General features: G+C 41.6%; 1 protein-coding gene across 1 annotated transcript in view; it reads left to right on the top strand.

Annotated features, from left to right (window-relative positions):
- LOC139380827 (low-density lipoprotein receptor-related protein 1B-like) overlaps positions 1-21,004 on the top strand; it is a 485,305-nt gene that overhangs the window by 245,513 nt on the left and 218,788 nt on the right. Inside the window, exons 10-18 of the mRNA XM_071123916.1 lie at positions 1,959-2,195; positions 2,417-2,597; positions 5,090-5,309; positions 5,550-5,739; positions 8,277-8,399; positions 8,615-8,755; positions 9,569-9,694; positions 10,491-10,607; positions 14,796-14,876. Of these exons, the coding sequence (XP_070980017.1) occupies positions 1,959-2,195; positions 2,417-2,597; positions 5,090-5,309; positions 5,550-5,739; positions 8,277-8,399; positions 8,615-8,755; positions 9,569-9,694; positions 10,491-10,607; positions 14,796-14,876 (1,416 nt within the window). The remainder of the gene's footprint in view (positions 1-1,958; positions 2,196-2,416; positions 2,598-5,089; positions 5,310-5,549; positions 5,740-8,276; positions 8,400-8,614; positions 8,756-9,568; positions 9,695-10,490; positions 10,608-14,795; positions 14,877-21,004) is intronic.

Below are 21,004 nucleotides of genomic sequence, written 5' to 3'. Positions count from 1 at the left end.
CCTGTTCAGGGGCAGAACGACAGATTTGTACCTTGTCAGCTCGGGGATTTAAACTTGCAACCTTTCGGCTGCTAGTCCACCACTAGGCTACCCTGCCGCATCTTGAGATTTCTGGAGGTTGTATTTAAAAAATATATATATTCTCAAATGTATCTATCCCGTTGTCCGTGAACATCTGATAGCTGGTCAGTCCTTCTTCAGCCCACAATTTAAATGTATCACCTATCATAGTTGGCTTAAAGTCGCCGTCTAATCAATTCCTCACCGGTAAATCAGATCTGTTTGGATGCATTTTATTTTGGTGATCTTTGTCCAGACCTCTATAGTGTTATTTTTACAGGTATTTTCAATCATCCTAGTGTGTGGTATTGATTGTCTTCATAAATATTGTTGCACTTATTAGTTTTTTCATTTGTTGGACTTCTATCTCTCCATTTAGCTGTAGATGCAGAGTTCATCCATATTTGGTCACCTACAAACAAGCAAGATTTCTGGCTCTCACAGACCTGTAACTTCTTCTTTAAGAGGCTCCTCTGTCCTCCACTTGTTACCTGTATTAATGGCACCTGTTTGAACTTGTTATCAGTATAAAAGACACCTGTCCACAACCTCAAACAGTCACACTCCAAACTCCACTATGGCCAAGACCAAAGAGCTGTCAAAGGACACCAGAAACAAAATTGTAGACCTGCACCAGGCTGGGAAGACTGAATCTGCAATAGGTAAGCAGCTTGGTTTGAAGAAATCAACTGTGGGAGCAATTATTAGGAAATGGAAGACATACAAGACCACTGATAATCTCCCTCAATCTGGGGCTCCACGCAAGATCTCACCCCGTGGGGTCAAAATGATCACAAGAACGGTGAGCAAAAATCCCAGAACCACACGGGGGGACCTAGTGAATGACCTGCAGAGAGCTGGGACCAAAGTAACAAAGCCTTCCATCAGTAACACACTACGCCGCCAGGGACTCAAATCCTGCAGTGCCAGACGTGTCCACCTGCTTAAGCCAGTACATGTCCAGGCTCGTCTGAAGTTTGCTAGAGAGCATTTGGATGATCCAGAAGAAGATTGTGAGAATGTCATATGGTCAGATGAAACCAGAATATAACTTTTTGGTAAAAACTCAACTCGTCGTGTTTGGAGGACAAAGAATGCTGAGTTGCATCCAAAGAACACCATACCTACTGTGAAGCACGGGGGTGGAAACATCATGCTTTGGGGCTGTTTTTCTGCAAATGGACCAGGACGACTGATCCGTGTAAAGGAAAGAATGAATGGGGCCATGTATCGTGAGATTTTGAGTAAAAACCTCCTTCCATCAGCAAGGGCATTGAAGATGAAACGTGGCTGGGTCTTTCAGCATGACAATGATCCCAAACACACCACCCGGGCAATGAAGGAGTGGCTTCGTAAGAAGCATTTCAAGGTCCTGGAGTGGCCTAGCCAGTCTCCGGATCTCAACCCCATAGAAAATCTTTGGAGGGATTTGAAAGTCTGTGTTGCCCAGCAACAGCCCCAAAACATCACTGCTCTAGAGGAGATCTGCATGGAGGAATGGGCCAAAATACCAGCAACAGTGTGTGAAAACCTTGTGAAGACTTACAGAAAACGTTTGACCTCTGTCATTGCCAACAAAGGGTATATAACAAAGTATGGAGATAAACTTTTGTTATTGACCAAATACTTATTTTCCACCATAATTTGCAAATAAATTCATTAAAAATCCTACAATGTGATTTTCTGGATTTCTTTTCTCATTTTGTCTGTCATAGTTGAAGTGTACCTATGATGAAAATTACAGGCCTCTCTCATCTTTTTAAGTGGGAGAACTTGCACAATTGGTGGCTGACTAAATACTTTTTTGCCCCACTGTAGAACCCAAAAATAATTATACCAATTAACTAACAAGAAGTAAAGTTAAGAGTTAAGATCCCTTTTCCGTTTCTGTGTCCTAGAACCCAAGAACGACCTGTTCCTGTTCTATGGTAAGGGTCGGCCAGGGGTCATCCGAGGCCTGGACATGAACGTGAAGTCCAGTGATGAGCACATGGTATCGATCGAGGACCTGGTCAACCCCAGAGCCATCGACTACCATGCAGAGTCAGGACACATCTACTTCGCTGACACCACCAGCTTCCTCATTGGCCGGCAGAAAATAGATGGGAACAGCCGGGAAACGATACTCAAAGATGGTGGGTTTATTTTGTGTTATATTTTTATGCTACAGCCAAATTAATGTATCCTTTATTGCAGGTACTCTTTAATGACTAGTACCAGTTACTGTAATGACATAAAGAACACCCTTTCTGCATCGGTTAAAATACGTTCTAAATCATCCATTTACATTTAAGAAAAACAAGAAATGCAAGTCGGGGGGAGATAGCACTAACATTGGTGTTCCATCATCTTGCAGACCTGGACAACGTTGAGGGGATCTCTGTGGACTGGATTGGTAATAACCTCTACTGGACCAATGATGGATACAGGAAAACTATTAGTGTGGCCAGACTGGAGAGGGCCTCTCAAACCAGGAAGACTCTTCTGGAGGGGGACATGTCTCACCCCCGAGCCATTGTATTGGACCCCCTCAACAGGTGAGCTCACTGAAGACGAGGCCAAATCATTACATTCCTACGGTATGTGTTACTAATGCACTGATGTCAGAGAACAGTATTGTTGAAAATGTGAGTTGTCTGTGTGCACATATCTATTCAGTGATTGACCCACTGCAAAATGTACACAGAAAAGAGAATATGCACACCTCTCTAATCCTATGTGATGTTGGTTATAAACAAACAAACAAACAAACACCCAAGAAAAGGGTAAGGGATATTGTCTTCTCTGGGTGTTACAGTAGAGAACCATATAAAGCACACAATCCTTCTTGACCCTTTCTGTACTCAAAGCAATGGCATTTCCTAGCAGGTAGTGAACAATAGGTGATTCCTGGAAAGAGTTTGCTATTGTCAACTCTTTGGGTATGCGTGGGAGGTCTGTCTCTGTTTGGACGGCCATACATAACTACTAAATCATGCTGCCACTGACCATGGAGACGGAATCATTCTATTTATGTGTCTTTGATATAGTGATTCCTTCCCAGAAATAGCTCCTGCACAGTATTGCACCAATCTGATTCCTCCCACATCAGGGGGTTTAATTTATTTTCTTTGTTATCATAACGGAGGAATAATTTCTAACTACTGACCTTCCTATTGACAGTTGCCACATCTTTATTAAAATGTTGTTTGGGGTCCTAAGTGAGCATTGGCCGATCCATCAGCAGAACCAGACATCTTTATGTGCCCTGCAGGATGGGTCTCCACAGGTGAAATGGCTGCTTAAGATCCTCTTCTGTTCGCCCCAGTTATATTTCCCTCTCTGCATGTCACCTCCAGTCTGTGTTAACATGATAGGGATTTACTTTGCTGACATACTGTCTCAATCACTTTTTTTTCTGTATTTTAAATCTTCTTTCCCTATCAGTCTCTCAGTCTCTCTCACACACCCCAGACACATCTTTTTGCTTTGGATATTGCTTCACAGAGCTTTAGCCAGGCATTGAAGACTGAGGTGTATGTTGAATTATTCAGTGGATCATGAAGATGACTTGCAGAGACAGACAGTTCTTGATTCACCCTCTATCACACTGTTTTATGTAGTGCATGTGTTGCAGTCAACTCCATCATAGAAGAGACAGAAAAGGGTGTGCAGCCCCGCCAGAGGACACAAATCCCTTAAGCATGTTTATGGGTCACTAGAGACTAGATCATGTCAAATCGTTGACCCAATCACTTTTCAAATATCACAAGTCTGTTGGGAATAGCTGAGTGAAGCCCTGAAAAGATATTGACGCAAACCAGGACCTGGTTTCCGATGTGAGGGCCTAGTAGATTAACTTGTGGATTACTGTATATGTTGAATTGGATAGGTTTGAATCAATGCTTATTTTGTGTGTGTTGAGTCTTACAGTGGCAAGAAAAAGTATGTGAACCCTTTGGTCATAAAATTTGATCTGATCTTCGTCTAGGTCACAACAATAGACAAACAGTCTGCTTAAACTAATAACACACAAACAATTATAAGTTGGGATGAGGTTTTGATGTTGGTGTGCTGTAACATTTTCTCCACCCATAGTGTTGTGTGTTCCTTCCAAACAACTCCACTGTAGTTTCATCTGTCCACAGAATATTTTGGCAGTAGCGCTGTGGAACATCCAGGTGCACTTTTGCAAACTTCAGACGTGCAGCAATGTTTTTTTTGGACAGCTGTGGCTTCTTCAGTGGTGTCCTCCCATGAACACCATTCTTGTTTCGTGTTTTACCTATCGTAGACTCGTCAACAGAAATGTTAGCTTGTTCCAGAGATTTCTGTAAGTTTTTAGCTGACACTAGAATTCTTCTTAACTTCATTGAAGAATCCTAGTGTCAGTCACCTTTGCAGGACGGCCACTCTTAGGGAAAGTAGCAACTGTTCTGAACTTTCTGCATTTATAGACAATTTGTATTACCGTGGACTGATGAACATCAAGGCTTTTACAGCTTTATGCAAGTCAACACTTCTTAATCTTAGGTCTTCTGAGATCTAATTTGTTCGAGGCATGGTTCACATCAGGCAATGCTTCTTGTGAATAGCAAACTCAAGTTTTGTGAGTGTTTTTTTATAGGGCAAGGCATCTCTAACCAACATCTCCAATCTTGTCTCATTGATTGGACTCCAGGTTAGCTGACTCCTGACTCCAATTTGCTTTTGGAGAAGTCATTAGCCTAGGGGTTCACATACATTTTCCAACCTACACTGTGAATGTTTAAATTACTTATTCAATATACACAAAAAAAATACAATAATTTGTGTATTATTAGTTTAAGCACACTGTTTGTCTATTGTTGTGACTTAGATGAAGATAAGATCAAATTTGATTACCAATTTATGCAGAAATCCAGGTAATTCCAAAGGGTTCACATACTTTTTCTTGCCACTGTATATGTTTGATGATAAAACATATTTAATCCCCAAATAATATGGTTCATTAGGGCTTTTTCCCCCTTAAACTCAATTGTAGGGAATGTATTATGTTTGTGAATTTCAGTTGGATGTATTGGACGGACTGGGAGGAGGATGAGGTGAATGACAGCATAGGAAGGATAGAAAAAGCGTGGATGGATGGATCTAACAGACAGATATTTGTCACGTCTAATATGCTGTGGCCTAACGGCCTTACCCTAGACCATGGGACCAGCACCATGTACTGGTGTGATGCCAACTACGATCACATAGAGAAGATCTACCTCAACGGCACTGGCAGACAGGTGAGTGAAGCTGTACTCTAGCGGGCAAAAAACATTTTGTCATTATAGCCATGTAATGATGTCATTTCAACCAGCTTTGCCCACTGGGATATCACGATTGTAGTTTTCAACTAAAATAGTCATAGTTATCTCTGCCATTTCAGTGTTTTTTTTCTTCCCTCTGCTCTCTCAGGTCTTTGAGTACTGTTGTGCAGGTTGTGTTCTTTCTTTGATAAGTGTTGTATCTGATTACTCATGCAGGTTGTGTACAATGGCAAACAGCTGAACCATCCGTTTGGGATTTCTCACTACCGTAACTCCATCTTCTGGACGGAGTACATGAACGCTTCTGTTTTCCAGCTGGATCTAACCTCTGGGGACGTTACTCTACTAAGGAGTGAGAGGCCTCCACTGTTTGGCCTGCATGTGTACAATGCTCAGAGTCAGCAAGGTATGTCTGACTGCTTTCACTTTTCCATCCCCTATCACTAAAGCTTAACTTTGGTGAATGTAGTCTACACAATCTTATATAGCTGTTCCTACAACTTATCACAAAACCTCCCCCACCATTACTAAAGGTTGCCTTCAGAGAATGTTTTCTATGGTTAGCCCTGATGCTTATATATGCAACCTTCAAAAATAGTGTTGCAATCTATCCACTCTGGTATCTTGTATAGCCGTTAGTATAATGAAAACAGTATTCTCCATCGTGGGAATTATATTTCATGGCATTGGTTAGTTGCTGGATAAATTGACAGTGGCAGCAATTTTACTTTTAATTCCAGTCTATGGAAATAAAAGACTGACTCAACATAGTGCTCCCTGCTGTCTGTGTGGTGGATGATGATAGATTCCTGTTGTGGGTAGATGAATAGATAACATCAGAGAGAGATGCATGATGCGCTTTGTTGATGGTGCAGAACTGTAGGGCCTCACAGCAGGTAGAACCCTTGTTATCGTGGTTGTGAATCACTGTTTAGAGTTTAGACTAATGTGTGTGTGGAGCAGGGGGAGGTATGATTACTGTCATCTCCTCTCAGAAACAGAGAGAAGTGCCAACACTAATCATCTGCTGGGCAATCAATGGATCAAGATAAGGGGCATTTTTGAGACGATTCACAGGCTTTTCATTTGTGTAATAATTTCTAGCGTTTTACATCAAAATAATACAGTTCGTTAGAGTGGTGTACGACTGTGGTATACCAAACATGTGATGCAGAGAAAGAGTGAAAGGGAGAAAATGGCTGGCTGTATGAGTTCTAATTCTCAGCAAGGGTAAAGTAGAATTTCACTGGCCATTCCTCCAAAGCTCATGTCACCAAAGAGATGAATTGGCTCTGCTGTCCTCTGAGTATTACTTACTGACTCTCACAAAACAGAAGTCTTTATCTCATTGGCTCAGGCACTGCCTTTGGACCTGACACTAAACCAAACAAACAATGTTCTCCATGCCTCAACTTTATAAGTGACAGTTTCTTCACACATATTACATTTTTTTGGTCTCGCTCCCTTGAGAACGGTTGGTTTTGTCCTAAAAGACTAATTATTCCCCTGAAAGGATACAACTGTCAAATCAAATCTCCACAATGTCCCCAATAATTTGTTTGATATGTGGTTATACACTATATATACAAAAGTATGTGGACACCCTTTCAAATGAGTGGATTTGGCTATTTTAGCCACACCTGTTGCTGACAGGTGTATAACATCGAGCACACAGCCATGCAATCTCCATAGTCAAACATAGAATGGCCTTACTGAAGAGCTTAGTGACTTTCAACGTGGCACCATCATAGGATGACACCTTTCCAACAAGTCAATTTGTCAAATTTCTGCCCTGCTAGAACTGCTCCGGTCAACTGTAAGTGCTGTTATTGTGAAGTGGAATCGTCTAGGAGCAACAACGGCTCAGCCACAAAGCGGTAGGCCATATAAGCTCACAGAACGAGACCAAGTTCCAAACTGCTTCTGGAAGCAACATCAGCGCAATAACTGTTTGTCGGGAGCTTCATGAAATGTTGTGTGGCCAAGCAGCTGCACACCATGTACAATGCCAATTGTTGGCTTGAGTGGTGTAAAGCTCGCTGCCATTGGACTCTGGAGCAGTGGAAGCGCTTTCTCTGGAGTGATGAATCACGCTTCACCATTTGGCAGGCCGCTGGATGTATCTGGGTTTGGCAGATGCCACGAGAACACTACATGCCTGAATGCATAGTGCCAAATGTAAAGTTTTGTGGAGGAGGAATAATGGCCTGTGGCTATTTTTCATGGTTTGGGCTAGGCCCCTTAGTTACAATGAAGGGAAATCTTAACGCTACAGCATACAATGACATTCTATGCTTCCAACTTTGTGGCAGCAGTTTGGGAAGGCCCTTTCCTGTTTCAGAATGACAATTCCTCTGTGCACAAAGCGAGGTCCATACAGAAATGGTTTGTTGAGATTGGTGCAGAAGAACTTGACTGGCCTGCAGAGAGTCTTGACCTCAACCCCATTGAACACCTTTGGGATTAATTGGAACGCCGATTGCGAGCCAGGCCTAATCACCCAACATACTTCCCGACCTCACTAATGCTCTTGTGGCTGAATGGAAGCAAGTCCCCGCAGAAATATTCCAACATTTAGTGGAAAGCCTTCTCAGAAGAGTTGAGGTTGTTTTAGCAGCAAATGGGTGCCCGCTCCATATTAAGGCCTATGATTTTGGAATGAGATGTTCAATGAGCAGTTGTCCACATACTTTTGGTCATGTAGTGTAGATGACGTGGCACCCACCTGCCACATTCTTCTCAAACAGGAAATGGCTTTTGTGTTAAGATGTTTTATGTGCATTTCTTCACAATTCACATTGATCTCTGCACAGTTGTTCATAGAGAGATGATGACAGACAGAACAACAATAGAGACACATGACAAAATACAATAATAATGCTTTAGAAGAATAGGATTTGAGGTTAACAGTGGTATTATTTTTTTCCTACTCTGTATTTCCAGGTGACAATGCATGCAGTGTGAATTATGGGGGATGCAGTACACTCTGCCTCGCTATCCCAGGGGGCAGAGTGTGTGCCTGTGCTGACAACCAGCTCCTGGAGAAGAACAATGTCACCTGCTCAGGTACTGTAAGACCATGCAGTGAATCAGCCAGAGCAGTATATTCCACTGTAGACAAACTATGAACATGGTTTTCTCTCACCGCTATTTTGTGTGATTTCAGTGTAAAGTATGCTTTACTTTTCAATGGAAAAGTAAACCACCGCTGTGGTTTAATTTGTCTCATGTCTGTTTCTCTGATATTAATGTTAGTTTCTCTGTTATGTCTGTTAATTAAGTGTCGTCTGGGGTGGTGGAGCCACAGCACTGTAAGAGCGATGAGTTTCAGTGTAGTAACCATCGTTGTATCCGTGCGTCATGGAGATGCGACGGGGACGATGACTGTCTGGATGGGAGTGACGAGGAGATCCAAAGCTGCTGTGTGTATATATCTGTCCACCCCCCCCCCCCACACACACACACACACACACACACACACACACACACACACCATCACACACACACCATCACACACACACACACCATCACACACACACACCAACACACACACACACACACCAACACACACACACACACACACACCATCACACACACACACACACACACACACACACACACACACACACATCACTTAGCATGCAACATTGCACAAAGTGATATTTTCTTGCTATCAACTTTTATCTCGCTAAATGTCATTGATATGATTCAAAGATGGTGAATACGGCCCCCCTCCCCTCTTTACTTCCCCTCATCCCCCATCTATTCGCCTCAGAAGAGAATTTGCTGTTGAGTGGATCGATAAGATAAACACCATGTTAGACGCTTGGGTGCTGACTCATTTCTCACTATGAAAAATCCTATAATGTAATCTTCTGCCAGAATTATCAGAATTGCTAAATCTATTATCTGCTCTGCTGGAATGTCAGCACAGTTTTTCAAAGTGTTCTCCTTTGGGGACAGCCGAAGAACCCTTTTAGGTTTTAGATAGCACCTTTTTTTCTAACAGTGTATAACAAGGTTTGAGACATTCTCTGATCCAAATTCCTGCTTCGCATGTATACCTCAGATTTTTGTGAAGTCAAAGTTGGACTTTTAAAGTTAGAAACTGTAAATGTCAGATTTGTAAATCCTTTAGAAGATACATTCCATTCTACAAAGAATTTCAACTAGAACATTTTTAAAAACAAATAAACCTTGCTTTGGTAATATGAGTGTCTGTCCATCTGTTTCAGTGAACCACAGTTGTTCCAATGACCAGTTCAAGTGCCTCAACAATCACTGCATCCCTAAGAAATGGCTGTGTGATGGAATCAATGACTGTGGGAACAATGAGGATGAGTCCAACAACACATGTTCAGGTAACTGATACAATACCTCAGCTTTCTCTCAGATCTGCAGTCTAGCAATTGTGTTATGCCGTTTTCTGAGCTATGGAAATATATTGATGTGGTGTATTTCAGTTATGCAATTGGACTGTGTATTGTAAAAAAATATATATCAAACCTCTGCCCCTTAAACTCTGCTTAGAGTTTTATGCTTAAGCTCTACATTGACAGATAGGTTTAAGCACATCACAATATAAAATAACAACAGTCATAGTGGTGTCTTATGGCACTAAACAAGCCAGCAGCTACAGTGTAATCAATCTTATGTGAAAGCTCAGAACCAAAGAAGTTTAGCACTCTCAAGAGTTAACTTTTCCTGATATTGAGTTAGCATAAGAATCACTTATGTCTGACCCTGCAGAAGTGTTTTTTTCCCTCCTCACAATAACAGCTCTTAGCATTCCAGGATCAATCAATGGATATCAGTGGGGGTGACTAATGTTGCCTTGTAATCAGATAGACATGCATGTTACACAGCACCAACCACCTCGTGTGCTATGCTGGGGCTGCTGTCCTTGCATGTCTGTCTCTGTCATGGACATGTGACTGAAAGGTTTGTGTAAGGGCGCCACTCATTTCCTCCAGACTTGATATATGTGATATATATGTGATGGAGAGATCAATTTAAGCTCCACAGGCCTGACATTGACATGCCATATGATTGAATGATCATTAGGGGGCTGAACACGTCTGGCTTTGACTTGATACCCATGTGATCGAATTACAAATGCGCTTCTGTCTTCCATGTCTCTCTCTCTCTCTCTCTCAGCCCAGGCCTGTCAGCCCAACCAGTTCTCTTGTCGGAATGGACGCTGTATCCCCCTGGCCTGGCGCTGCGACCGGGACGACGACTGCGGGGACATGTCCGACGAGACATCATCCTGTGGTGAGTCAGACTGAATCTGCATTCTCTGGCCCTGAAACCTGAATCTACCCCCATTGACATCGATGCATGATTTATATGATTGTTAAGTTGGTTATGCTTGAGCATCTCAAGTTAGGTTTTTGGCCCTAAAAGAGTATTCATACTAAAAGGTTGTAGACCTGTTAACACAATACACCACACACTCTCTCTGGGAAGCCACAGTGTAAAGGAAAGTGCATGGTTTATAAACGGCAAGAGAGGCTTTCAAAGAAGATGTGACCACTGTTATGATGACACTGACAGTTCTGAGGATTCTATTGACCACATCCCCAACCTTGAGAGGAAACCAAAAGGATATACTGCTGTGAGCTGTAGCTCAGAGGAAATGGTTCAGTGGAAAAGACCACTCAGCCTATAGTGACCTAACTACACCAGAGAAGCCTTAAAAGCATTGCAAAAATGTAACCTCCTGGTGAGACAACTGAATGCTAGCTTGGCTATTTGAACTCTTAGTGTGTGTTCTTGTCTAGTGCACAGCAGCCGGTTTCTTATATTTCTCTCAAAGTATAGCCTTAGTGCTTTCCTCTCTCTTACTGGGGATATAATGCTTGGTCTTAGCTCCTAGTTTTTGGGAACTAAAATGCAATATCCACTTGAACAAACAAATATCCAATTTCTCAAACACAGGTTTTTGAATACCATTACTGATCAGACTATTGGGTTACCTTTGAGTTGGCATAGTATTGGTTGTGAAGGGGTGAATGAGTGTACCAGTGTGCTTGTTATTGGTTGACCAGTAGTGCTGTGAATTAAGAATAGAGATATTATAACATGTCCTTGGCATCTGACACACTATTTTCATTCTGTTCCCCTAAATCAAATTTTCTGATAAGAATGTCCCATTTCTTCATTTATTGGGACCTTTCTTGTCTCTCTATTTTATTTTGCTTGCTTCAGTCATGTAAGAAGTGAGTTTTAGCAGTTACATCCTCTGGGCCAGGAGCTCAGAATTAACTAGCTCAGTGTTCTAACTTACAATTACAAAGTTGCTGCCAAATAAGACTTGTAGTATTATTGTTTTGTACGCTTTAATATTATTGCAGAATTACAGGATCTATCAAAACTGATATCGAAGTAAGTTTTAGTGCATGTAATTTGACTGACAGAACCGTTTATTTAGTTTTCATATGGTAGAATTTATTTCTGTATGGTACTATAGTCAAATCTCGCAACTATACTATCTCGCTACTATACTATACTAGGGAACTTTCCTGGCCATTCTGTATTTAGTGATGTGATGTGGAAATAGAATTACTCAACAAGCATAAAAGAAGTGAGAAAAAATCATTTGAAAGGTTTTTAAACCTCTTTGATGTTAAGTCCCCAATTTAGCGGACTTTGAGAGGTTCTGGACCAGCTACGACTGACAGTTTGGTGTACAAAGCGCTCTGTGAACATCGCTTCACACCCCACATTTGCATCGAGAGTGACGCGTAACATTTTCTGGCCTATCCAGACAACAAATCAATTTTCTCTCCCTTTAATCGACAGAGCCCAGCCTGGGAGATGGCATATAAAAGGGGAGAGTCTAGCGATTTCAGCAATCGTGGTCCCATGTTGCTCTGATATTCGCAGCCAGATATAGAGCTCTCAACATGAAAAAAATACTAAATCATTTTGTATAATTGAAACACAAGCACTTTATGTTTGTCCCAGAAAGATGAAATCACGTTGTTTGTAATGCTGAAGTTCTAACGTGTCTGCAGACATTCGAGTGGTGTCTCTGCGTCGGCTCAGATGAGGCTTGGTACGGTAGAAAATGCTCTGTCGCCATATTTGTAGTCACTAAATACACTACATGGACAAAAGTATGCGGACACTTGCTCGTCTAACATCTCATTCCAAAATCATAGGCATTCATATGGAGTTGGTGCTGCTATAACATCCTCCACTCTTCTGGGAAGGCTTTCTACTAGATGTTCGGACCGAGCCCGAACCACAAACAATTGTCCCAGAACAATTGTCACAGACCATTATTTCTCAACTTTACAGTTGGCACTATGCATTCGGGCAGGTAGCGTTCTCCTGGAATCCGTCGAACCCAGATTCGACTGTCGGCCTGCTAGATGAGGAAGTGTGATTCATCACTCCAGAGAACGTATTTTCACTGCTCCAAAGTCCAATGGCGGTGAGCTTTACACCCCTCCTGCCAACGCTTGGCATTGCACATGGGGATCTTAGGCTTGTGTGTGCCTGTTCGGTCATGGAAGCCCATTTCACGAAGCTCGAGACAAATAGTTATTGTGCTGACGTTGCTTCCAGAGGCAGTTTGGAACTCGTAGTGAGTGTTGCAACCGAGGACAGGCTATTTGTACGCTCTACTCGCTTCAGCATACGTCTGTACCGTTCTGTGAGCTTGTGTGGCCTACCACTTTGTGGCTAAGCCGTTGTTGTTCCTAGACATTTCCACTTCACAATAACAGCACTTACATTTGACAAGGGTAGCTCTAGCAGGGCAGACATTTGACAAACTGACTTGTTGGAAAGGTGGCATCCTGTGATGGTGCCACGTTGAAAGTCACTGAGCTCTTCAGTAAGGCCATTCTAATGCCAATGTTTGTCTATGGAGGTTGCATGGCTGTCTGCTCAATTTTATACACCTGTCAGCAACGGGTGTGACTGAAATAGCCGAATCCACAAATTTAAAGGTGTGTCTACATACCTTTGGCAATGTAGCGTATTATCATATTCATTTTATAGTTATAAGAAAGATTAAATCTCATAGTAAGTTGTTTATAATTTGACTGTTACTATATTTTGAAAGCATTTCAGTTATTTCAAGCCCTATTCCCCCTCTTTTGTTGAGTAGGAATAAAATAATGTATGATTTTTTTACATTTTCATAATATTTGTACTATGTATTTGAGCTTCTATCCTCAAATGTGAGTCAATGTGTAACTATTTTTACCAGGAAGGTTAGATCCAGAACCTTCTAGAACTATGCAGCATTTTAGTTTTGTTTATGGCCATCTCATGAAAATGAATTACTCTTGGATATGTCTATTTAGGTGAAAATCTACATTTTGCTGTAACGTTCAACCTCCCATCCCTTCACTGTATGTGGTAAGGATGGCACATATCAGTCTCTGATGATCAGTGCCAGGCACTGCATAGGGTTGTATCGTCTCAGACTCTCCTTGTGTGCCTACTAAGCTGCTTCAATACACAGTCACAAACAACCAGAGTGTAAGCTGTAATTAAAGTTTATGCTCGGCTTCATTCAATCATAATCAAGCTGCGCTCCAAAACATATTCTCTCCCATACTGTTGTTTGAGGTTCCTCAGGCATTACTGCTCTGTAGGAGTTCTCACCGCGTCTCTGGCAGTTCAATTTGCTCCACTGCAGCGACGATGGGTTTTAAACACCTGAAGCTCCACACGTCCTGGTGCCACTGCCATTTGAGATGGATGCTAATTTGAATTTTGTTTGCTAGAAGTATGGTAGTTGTCAACCTGTATGTTGAACCCAGAATCTCCCCTCTGTCGACTAGACTGAGAAATTAACCAGACATTATTTATGCATGTTGATATTTATTTTTAATGAGTGTTAAACCTCAACCAGGCGGTCGCTGTCGAAGATAACTAAAATCCTTAGAGCGAAAATGTAGAAGACGAGTGTGATAAACATTCACTATGTTCTAGCTAAAGCCCTAGGTGTTTGTAGCAGTAGGGATTCCAAATAATCCAATAAAATGTAGTCTCTGAATTCAAACCAAAGTCAATAAAGCTCCTGGCCTCCAATGAAAATAAGTGTGTTATATGTGATGCGAATTCAAATGCAGATCAGATGTATTTATGTCCAGATTTACATTGACACTGACACATTGACACAGATTTACATTGACAATAGTGGGTGGAATATTTAGCTACCAGCACCATCAACAACAGTTAGAGAAAGTGAGAGTTGGTGTCTCTTTGAGCACACTGGAAGAAGTAAGGAGCAGATGTTGGTTAATTACGAGGTGTTAGTGGGTTTTGAACAGGCAGCTAGCAGAATCACACACAGAACAATATATACTGTTGAAAAATGAGTTGGAATGGAGTGTTTGTAAGGAGTTTTAGACAAAGTATTTTCAGAATAAATGTAGCCCTATGGGTTTGGCCTTTAAATAACTGTAGTTGACTGTCTCTTTGCTTTTATGTCTATAGCATTGCCGACCTGTGAACCACTCACCCAGTTCAGCTGTTCCAATGGGAGATGCATCAGTGTCAAGTGGCATTGTGACTCAGGTACGTTCCTACTGAAAACCTACAGCAGTGTTTCCTCAACAACCATCAGGGCTTCAACTAAAATAAACAACTTTGAGGTCAGAATAATAGAGGACAGGAGTTGAAAAACACTGAGCTACTGTACATTTCACATGCACCTTGTATAACCCACAACCTTGAAATCAACCACAATCTCCTTATGTAACGAAAGTGGTTCGAAGAACCACACTCTTCACCCACTATGCACACCACGTCATTTCAACTTGGATATTTGGGTAATATTTGGTTGAGACATTGATCAATGAGATTACATCCTTTACTCACCCATTTTTTGTTTAGTTGTCATCTAAATGTGTTATCACTGACGCGCTTTCAACCATTTGAAAACACAAAAAGTTAAAATGGGAATACAACACCAGATATTTGGTATTTATACAACAACTTAATGTGTTGTCTGTGCTTTATCTAATAGAACAACAAACTGTCCTGGATTGCAGTTGAGATTACAGTAGAAGTATGTAGTGCAAGTGATCAATGCTGTTTGAGATTCTGCACAGATTATTGTGCAGAATCAGCAATTGTGAAGATTTCTACAGACCTGCAAACTTTGCGTGCTTTCTTAAACATGCATGCTTCCTATGATTACATAAGAAGACATGTATAGTTACAGTAAGAGAGCCTTACCTTTAGGCTTTTAACTGTATTACAAAGTCCTATTAAATTGTGTTGCCTTCAGAAAGTATTCACACACCTTGACTTTTTCCACATTTTGTTGTGTTACAGCCTGAATGTAAATGTTGTGTCACTGGCCTACACACAATACCCCATAATGTCAAAATGGAATCATGATTTTATACATTTGTACAAATTAATAAAAAATGAAAACCTGAAAAGTCTTGAGTCAATAAGTATTCAACGCCTTTGTTATGGCAAGTCTAAATAATTTCAGGGGTAAAAATTCACATAAATTGCATGGACTAATTATGTTTAACATGATTTTTGAATGACTACCTCATTTCTGTACCCCACATCCAATTATCTATAAGGTTCCTCAGTCGAGCAGTGAATTTCAAACACGGATTCAACCACAAAAACCAGGGAGGTTTTCCAATGCCTCACAAAAAAATGGCATGCCATGGTAGTAATAATTCAAGCTGACATTAAATGTCCAGTTGAGCATGGTGACGTTATTAATTACATTTTGGATGGTGTATCAGTACACACAGTCACTACAAAGATACAGGCGTCCTTCCTAACTCACTTGCCAGGGATTTCACCATGAGGCCAATGGTGACTTTAAACAGTTACAGTGTTTAATTACTGTGATTGGAGGAAAGTGAGGATGTTCCAACAATATTGTTGTTACTCCCACCAACAATATTGTAGTTACTACTACTAACCAAAATGACAGAGTGAAAAGAAGAAGACCTGTACAGAATACAAATACTCCTAAACATCCATCCGGTTTGCAATAAGGCACCAAAGTAAAACAACAAATAAAAGTCTGGTAAAGAAATTCACTTTATATCCTGAATACAAAGCGTTAGGTTTGGGGCAAATCCAACACCACACATCACTGAGTACCACTCTTCATATTTTCAAGCATGGTGGTGGCTGCATCATGTTATGGGTAGCTTGTCATTGGGAAGGACTAGGGAGTTTTGTAGCATAAATAGAGCTAAGAACAGCCAAATTCTAGAGGAAAAGCTTCTTCAGTCTACTTTCCAACAGGCACTGGGAAACAAATGCACCTTTTAGCTAAACAATAATCAACTGTGGCTCGGGTTGGTAGAGCATGACAATTGCAACGCCAGGGCTGTGGGTTTGATTCCCATGAGGGACCAGTATGGACAAACATGAAAATGTATGCAATAACTACTGTAAATCACTCTGGATAAGAGTGTCTGCTAAATGACTAAAATTGAACAACCTAAAATACAATACACTGGTTGCTTACCAAGTTATAGTTTTGACTTAAATCATCTTGAACATCTATGGCAAGACTTGAAAATGTCTGTCTAGCAATGATCAACAACAAACTTGACAGAGCTTGAATACTTTGACAAATAATCATGTGCAAATATTATACAATCCAGGTGTAATTGCTGCCAAAGGTGATTCTACCATGTATTGTGTGAATACTTATGTAAATTATATATTTTTGTATTTCATTTTCAATACATTTGCAAACATTTCTAAAAACATGTTTTCACTTTTTCATTGTGCGGTATTGTGTGTAGATGGGTGAGCATTTACAATTTTTTTTAATCCATTTTGAATTCAGGCTGTAACACAACAAAATGTGGAATAAGCCAAGGGGTATGAATACTTTCTGAATGCACTGTATCTAATGATTGGATAGTTTCATCTGAGCCACTGGCTTAATCCTATTCTTTAACTTTTATTTTTGGTTTAGTTGGAGACATGAATACAACATATAATTTGTTAACTTGTCAACACAACCAAGCGAACAAAACAGCGCCCCTGTGTCTCAGTATGTGTAGCTTATCTAGGCTATCTGAAGCTGTCTGTTCAGAAAGAGTATGACATTGCTGCCACCTGTAGCATTGAATGTAAGGGAAGCCAGCGCGCATTTGGTCTTCCATGATAAAAATATATATAAAATAATAACATATCAGGGGAAGCCAGTTTGGATTTGGCTTCAGGTCAATCACATCACAAGCCAAATGTCATTATTGACAGAAAAAAAGTTTAATTATTGCATCTCGTTGTGTTGTTGTCCTCCGGTGGCTAGCTGGCTAGCAAGCTAAAATAGTCCCTTTCCTAAATTATCCATGGATGGAGATAAGGATTTGGATGTGGTTTTACTTACATCTCCATACTGGCCAATGATTATAGCAGCAATTCTGATCCAACCATAAATGCATACAATGTGCCCCTGGCCTGAGAGGATGGAAGTTCAACATGTAGCTAGATGTAGTATGCTAATGTTAACTTAGATTTTTGGTTTAGATGGAGATGTGAATCCAACATTATCAATTATTAAGTTGTAGACAAACTGGAATTAAAGCCAGACTAAGTCAGTGACACAACTATACAAGATCCCCTTCAAATGTTGATATTTGTTTGTGTTGACAACCAAACACAATTCAATAGCCAGTTGTATTCCTCCACTATTGGTTGAACTGCCTCGCTTCTAGTTCTTAGAAAACGTTGCAGTATTTCGTTTTTTATGTGTTACATTGTTATCCCAGAAAATGTTATGCGTTATTACAAACAGCCGGGAAGAACAAAAGGATATCAGAGGAGGCACGCTCACCATCCACCGCTTCCGAGTATATCACTCACTAATGTTCAGTCCCTGGATTAAAAAGTTAATGAGATCAGGGCAAGGGTTTCTTTCCAGAGAGACATCAGGGATTGTAACATACTCTGTTTCTCGGAAACATGGCTTCCCCGTGATATACTGTCGGAGTCGGTACATCCATCTGGATTCTCAGACCATTGTTATTCCAACTTTCGGGATGCATACAAGGCCCTCCCCCGCCCTCCTTTCGGCAAATCTAGCCACGACTCCATTTTGCTCCTCCCTTCCTATAGGCAGAAACTCAAACAGGAAGTACTTGTGCTAAGGAATATTAAACGCTGGTCTGACCAATCAGAATCCACGCTTCAAGATTGATTTGATCACGCGGAATAATATTGATGTGTACACTGAGACGGTTACTGATTTCATCAAGAAGTGTATAGGAGATCTTGAACCGACTCTGACTATTTAAACCTACCCTAACCAGAAATCGTGGATAGCAAACAAAGTGCCAACCACCGCATTTAACCAAGGCAAGGTGACTGGGAATATGGCAGAAAACAAACAGAGTTGTCATTCCCTCCGCAAGGATATCAAATAGGAAAAACATCAGTATACAGACAAAGTGCAGTCGCAATTCAACGGCTCAGACACGTGACGTATGTGGCTGGGTCCACAGACAATCACGGACTACAAAAGGAAAACCTGGCTCTTCGCGGACACTTTCGTCTTGCTTCCAGACAAGCTCCACACATTCTTTGCCCGCTTTTAGGATAACACAGTGCCACCGACGTGGCCAGCTACCAAGGACTATGGCTCTCCTTCTCCTTGGCCGACGTGAGTAAGACATTTAAACGTGTTAACCCTCGCAAGGCTGCCGACTCAGACGGCATGCCTAGCCGTGACCTCAGAGCATGTGCAGACCAGCTGGTTGGTGTGTTCACTCCCTATCCCAGCATCTCCCTATCCCACAAGCTTAAAGATGGCCACCATTGTCCCTATACCCAAGAATGCAAAGGTAACTGAATTAAATTACTGTCTCCCTGTAGCACTAATTTCTGTCATCATGAAGTGGTTTGAGAGACCAGTCAATGATCATATAACCTCCACCTTACCTGTCACCCTAGACCCACTTCAATTTGCTTACCACCCCAAAAGGTCCACAGACGATGCAATCACCATCACACTGCACACTGCCCTATCCCAAGAGCAATACGCCATAGTACCCTCCAAGCTCATCATTAAGCTTGAGTCCCTGGGCCTGAACCCTGCCCTGTGCAATTGGGTATTGGACTTCCTGACGAGCCGCCCCCAGGTAGTGATCTTCAACACTGGGGCCCCACAAGTGTGCGTGCTCAGCCCCCTCCTGTACTCCCTGTTCACCCATGACTGCGTGGCCATGCACACCTCCAACTCAATCATCAAGTATGCAGACGACACAACAGTAGTTGGCTTGATTACCAACAACGACGACGAGACAGCCTACAGGGAGGAGGTGAGGGTTTTGAGAGTGTGGTGTCAGGTAAATAAACTCTCACTTAACGTCAACAAATCAAAGAAGATGATCGTGGACTTGTAGGAAACAGCAGAGGGAGCACCCCCCTATCCACATCGACAGGACAGCAGTGGAGAAGGTGGAAAGTTTAAATTACGTACATATCATTGACAAACTGAAATGGTCCACCCACACAGGCAGTGTGGTGAAGGCTCAACAGCACTTCAACCTCAGGAGGCTAAAGAAATGTGGCTTGTCGCCTAAAACCTTCACAAACTTTTACAGATGCACAATTGAGAGCATCCTGTCGGGCTGTATCACAGAATGGTATGGCAACTGCACCACCCACAACTGCAGGGCTCTCCAGAGGATGGTGCGCTCTGCACAATGCATCACCGGGGACAAACTACCTTTTCTCCAGGACACCAACAGCACCTGATGTCACAGGAAGGCCAAAAAGTTCATCAAGGACAACAACCACACGAGCCACTGCCTGTTCACCCCGCTATCATTCAGAAGACGAGGTCAGTACAGGTGCAGCAAAGCTGGGACCGAGAGACTGAAAAACAGCTTCTATCTTAAGGCTATCAGACTGTTAAATAGCCATCACTAGACTGCTGCCTACACACAGACTTGAAATCATTGGCCACTTTAATAAATGGATCACCAGTCACTTTAATAATGTCACTTTAATAACGTTTACATAACTTGCATTACTCATCTCATATGTACAGTGCCTTGCGAAAGTATTCGGCCCCCTTGAACTTTGCGACCTTTTGCCACATTTCAGGCTTCAAACATAAAGATATAAAACTGTATTTTTTTGTGAAGAATCAACAACAAGTGGGACACAATCATGAAGTGGAACAACATTTATTGTATATTTCAAACTTTTTTAACAAATCAAAAACTGAAAAATTGGGCGTGCAAAATTATTCAGCCCCCTTAAGTTAATACTTTGTAGCGCCACCTTTTTTAGATTTTGCTTTATGTTTTGGATCATTGTCTTGTTGGAAGACAAATCTCCGTCCCAGTCTCAGGTCTTTTGCAGACTCCATCAGGTTTTCTTCGAGAATGGTCCTGTATTTGGCTCCATCCATCTTCCCATCAATTTTAACCATCTTCCCTGTCCCTGCTGAAGAAAAGCAGGCCCAAACCATGATGCTGCCACCACCATGTTTGACAGTGGGGATGGTGTGTTCAGCTGTGTTGCTTTTACGCCAAACATAACGTTTTGCATTGTTGCCAAAAAGTTCAATTTTGGTTTCATCTGACCAGACCACCTTCTTCCACATGTTTGGTGTGTCTCCCAGGTGGCTTGTGGCAAACTTTAAACAACACTTTTTATGGATATCTTTAAGAAATGGCTTTCTTCTTGCCACTCTT

The sequence above is a fragment of the Oncorhynchus clarkii genome, chromosome 22 (genome assembly GCF_045791955.1).
Source record: "Oncorhynchus clarkii lewisi isolate Uvic-CL-2024 chromosome 22, UVic_Ocla_1.0, whole genome shotgun sequence".
Classification (NCBI taxonomy): domain Eukaryota; kingdom Metazoa; phylum Chordata; class Actinopteri; order Salmoniformes; family Salmonidae; genus Oncorhynchus; species Oncorhynchus clarkii.
This window is presented reverse-complemented; position numbering and strand designations above follow the sequence as displayed.